The sequence below is a fragment of the Propithecus coquereli genome, unplaced genomic scaffold (genome assembly GCF_000956105.1).
Source record: "Propithecus coquereli isolate 6110/MARCELLA unplaced genomic scaffold, Pcoq_1.0 Scaffold5, whole genome shotgun sequence".
Lineage (NCBI taxonomy): Eukaryota > Metazoa > Chordata > Mammalia > Primates > Indriidae > Propithecus > Propithecus coquereli.
The window spans coordinates 17216779-17219266 of NW_012150840.1; the positions used below are offsets into that span (position 1 = coordinate 17216779).

The window sequence follows — 2488 nt, forward strand, 5'->3', positions numbered from 1 at the left end:
AAGGGCTTAATGCTCTCAGATGCTGAGAGTGACCAAAGATAACTTAAGACATGAAAACAAAACTTCACAAACAATAATATTGCTTACTTCCTCTACATGTATTTGCACAAACATACCACAGATGATGACAAGATGCCCAGGAGAATTTGGATTCAGAATCTTTACCAATAAATGGAGCAATTTCAAAAATAGAGATGTGTAAAAGGAGTTTCACACATTGTTTTTCCATTCTAGTCTCAATCCTTCCCCTATAATAATACTTGATGGCTACTAAAAGACAGGCTGATCTTGGGTATAATAATAAAGCCAAAACTTCTCTTCACTTAAACTTTGGTTCAACAGAAAAAATGATAACTTTAAAATGGTGATTTTCAGATTGTTCTTTGGTCAAGCAGTATAAAGCTCTCCTTACCTGGTTATAGCATGAAAACAAAGTCAAAATAGAGGGATCCCAGTTTAGGAGAGAGATCTGTGTTCAGAATTTCTCATAAAAGACGAAACAATGTATAATGGAAAGACAGGGAGACTCTAGCCCCAGATGCCAGATTAAAATTGTTTTAGGACATCAAGAATAAAAGAGAACTAGCGTTCAGAATAATAATATTTAAGTGGGTCAGCTTCTAAAAGGGCTAATAACTCTAATCCTAAATAGGAACATGATAAATGATTTCTGAGCAGAGGATTTACTGTCATTTTGCTTTATCAGTTTAAATCCTAATCTGGACCCACAGCCAGGCAGAGGCTGTCATAATTTTGAAAAGCAGAAAGAGTAAGAAACCTAAGCCACAGACTCTCTGCAAGTAGTAATCAATTCTTTCCACACTGCCCCTTACCCTCACCCACCAGGAGTGCACATCACTCTACAGAGCAACTCTGTACTCAAAACAGCGAGACGTAAGAGTCAGCTTCACCACAGAGGACTAACCAGGGAGGGATGCGGGTGCTTTTAAAACAGTAAGTGTTTTAAATAGGGGATGGGATGTGTTAGCGTTAGAGCTTGGGAAGAACCCAGAATTTGGACCATACTCTCAGACTGTGACCATTATGAAGAAATATTTGATGGTGAAGGAAGAAATCATCTGGAGACCAGAACAGAAAGGAGTAAGACCAAAGCCTTGGGAGGCCCCTGGCCAGAGGGAGTTACACAATGAGCCTTTCAGCAATGTTATCATTTACTGTTTTTCTTAAAAGGCTAAACTTAAGATTAAAGGGAGACAACTTTGGTTGATTACTTGACTGGTTAAATGAGGATTCCAAGGTTGGCAACCTCTGAGACCTGGATGGGAAGTGAGTGGAAGGCACTTGCTCCCAAGGGAGGAGGGCCGGGGAGTCTCGCAACTGTGGAGCCAGGCTGGCAGCAGCTCTTGCGGGGTCCAAGTCTGCGAGGTGGCTGGGAGAGGGAATGGCCTGGGTGGTCAGCCAGAAACAGGCTAGGGTGAGTGAGCGTGATTTCACAAGTAGAGTAGTTATAAAATAAAACATTTTTTTAATGGACAAAAAAGCAAAGTGAGTCACCTCCATTTTTAAAGGTGAGATTTCGCAAAAGAAGGATGTGAAGCAGTTTTTTACTATTTACAAAATGCCATTTAGAGTGGCGGTGGCCACCTTCAGTAGTTGAGGAAATGTCTTTCACATGAGATGGCCCCAGAAGTGTGGTTCCTAGAACTGGCTCAGAAAGGCCACACACTGTCCTAGGTGAGGGAGAGTCCCTCTATGGGAGCACCAAAAAGGCTCAGTCTTCTGTTTCTTCATATGTAGTCTCGTCAAAGGGCCTGTCCAGTAGAGGTACCAACCGATGACGGGAATACTTCAGCTGCAATAGGTCTCCAACTTCGTCTATCTCCTTTAAAGCCTAAAATACACAAGACAAAGTTGAGGTCAGTCAGAGCCAATAGAATGTAGGCATTCCTGGTGCTTTATTTTGCTAAAAACAACCATGGCAAGGTTATCCTTTGGTGGGACTTACCATGTCTAGTGCATTTATTCAGATCAGACCATGATACAGGTGTGGAAAGAGCTGCTTTTTGAATAAGGCCTTCAGGCTGACCATGAATAATGAGTTATGAATAGCCAGGTATGCAGGGTATAATTCATCAAAGCATGATAATGCTTGGTAGAAAAAGGAATATGCACCTTTAAGTTGCTGAAGCAGCTACAATTTGCCATCTTTCCTTTCTTACTTCAGTACTTGTTCTATTATCACACCACGTACATCCCCAAAACTGATAAGAGGTATGAGCTGCTTCCTAGGTGCAGGATTAAGAAAGTCCCCAAACTGGGCTGCTGTGCAGACTTAGTAAGAAAAAGCGTAAGTGATCAAAAAGAGACTCCAGGGGTAACAGACATGGCATGGGTGAGGCAGCAAGGAAAGAACCAGCTGGGATATGAACTCAGGGCCTGTTTTAAACTCTACAGTCCTAACCTTGAAAGATTATCTTGTTTTCCCATTAAAACTCTAATGATCTCAGTATAAATTTCTTCCTTTTCT

The 2488-nt window shown here is 41.5% G+C and overlaps 1 protein-coding gene across 1 annotated transcript in view; it reads right to left on the reverse strand.

The window, feature by feature from the left end:
* Positions 1-1465: 1465 nt before the first annotated feature.
* Positions 1466-2488, reverse strand: part of SPTLC2 (serine palmitoyltransferase, long chain base subunit 2) — a 110821-nt gene continuing 109798 nt past the window's right edge. The window contains exon 11 of the mRNA XM_012656060.1: positions 1466-1852. Within this exon, the coding sequence (XP_012511514.1) occupies positions 1733-1852 (120 nt within the window). The 3' untranslated portion in view covers positions 1466-1732. The remainder of the gene's footprint in view (positions 1853-2488) is intronic.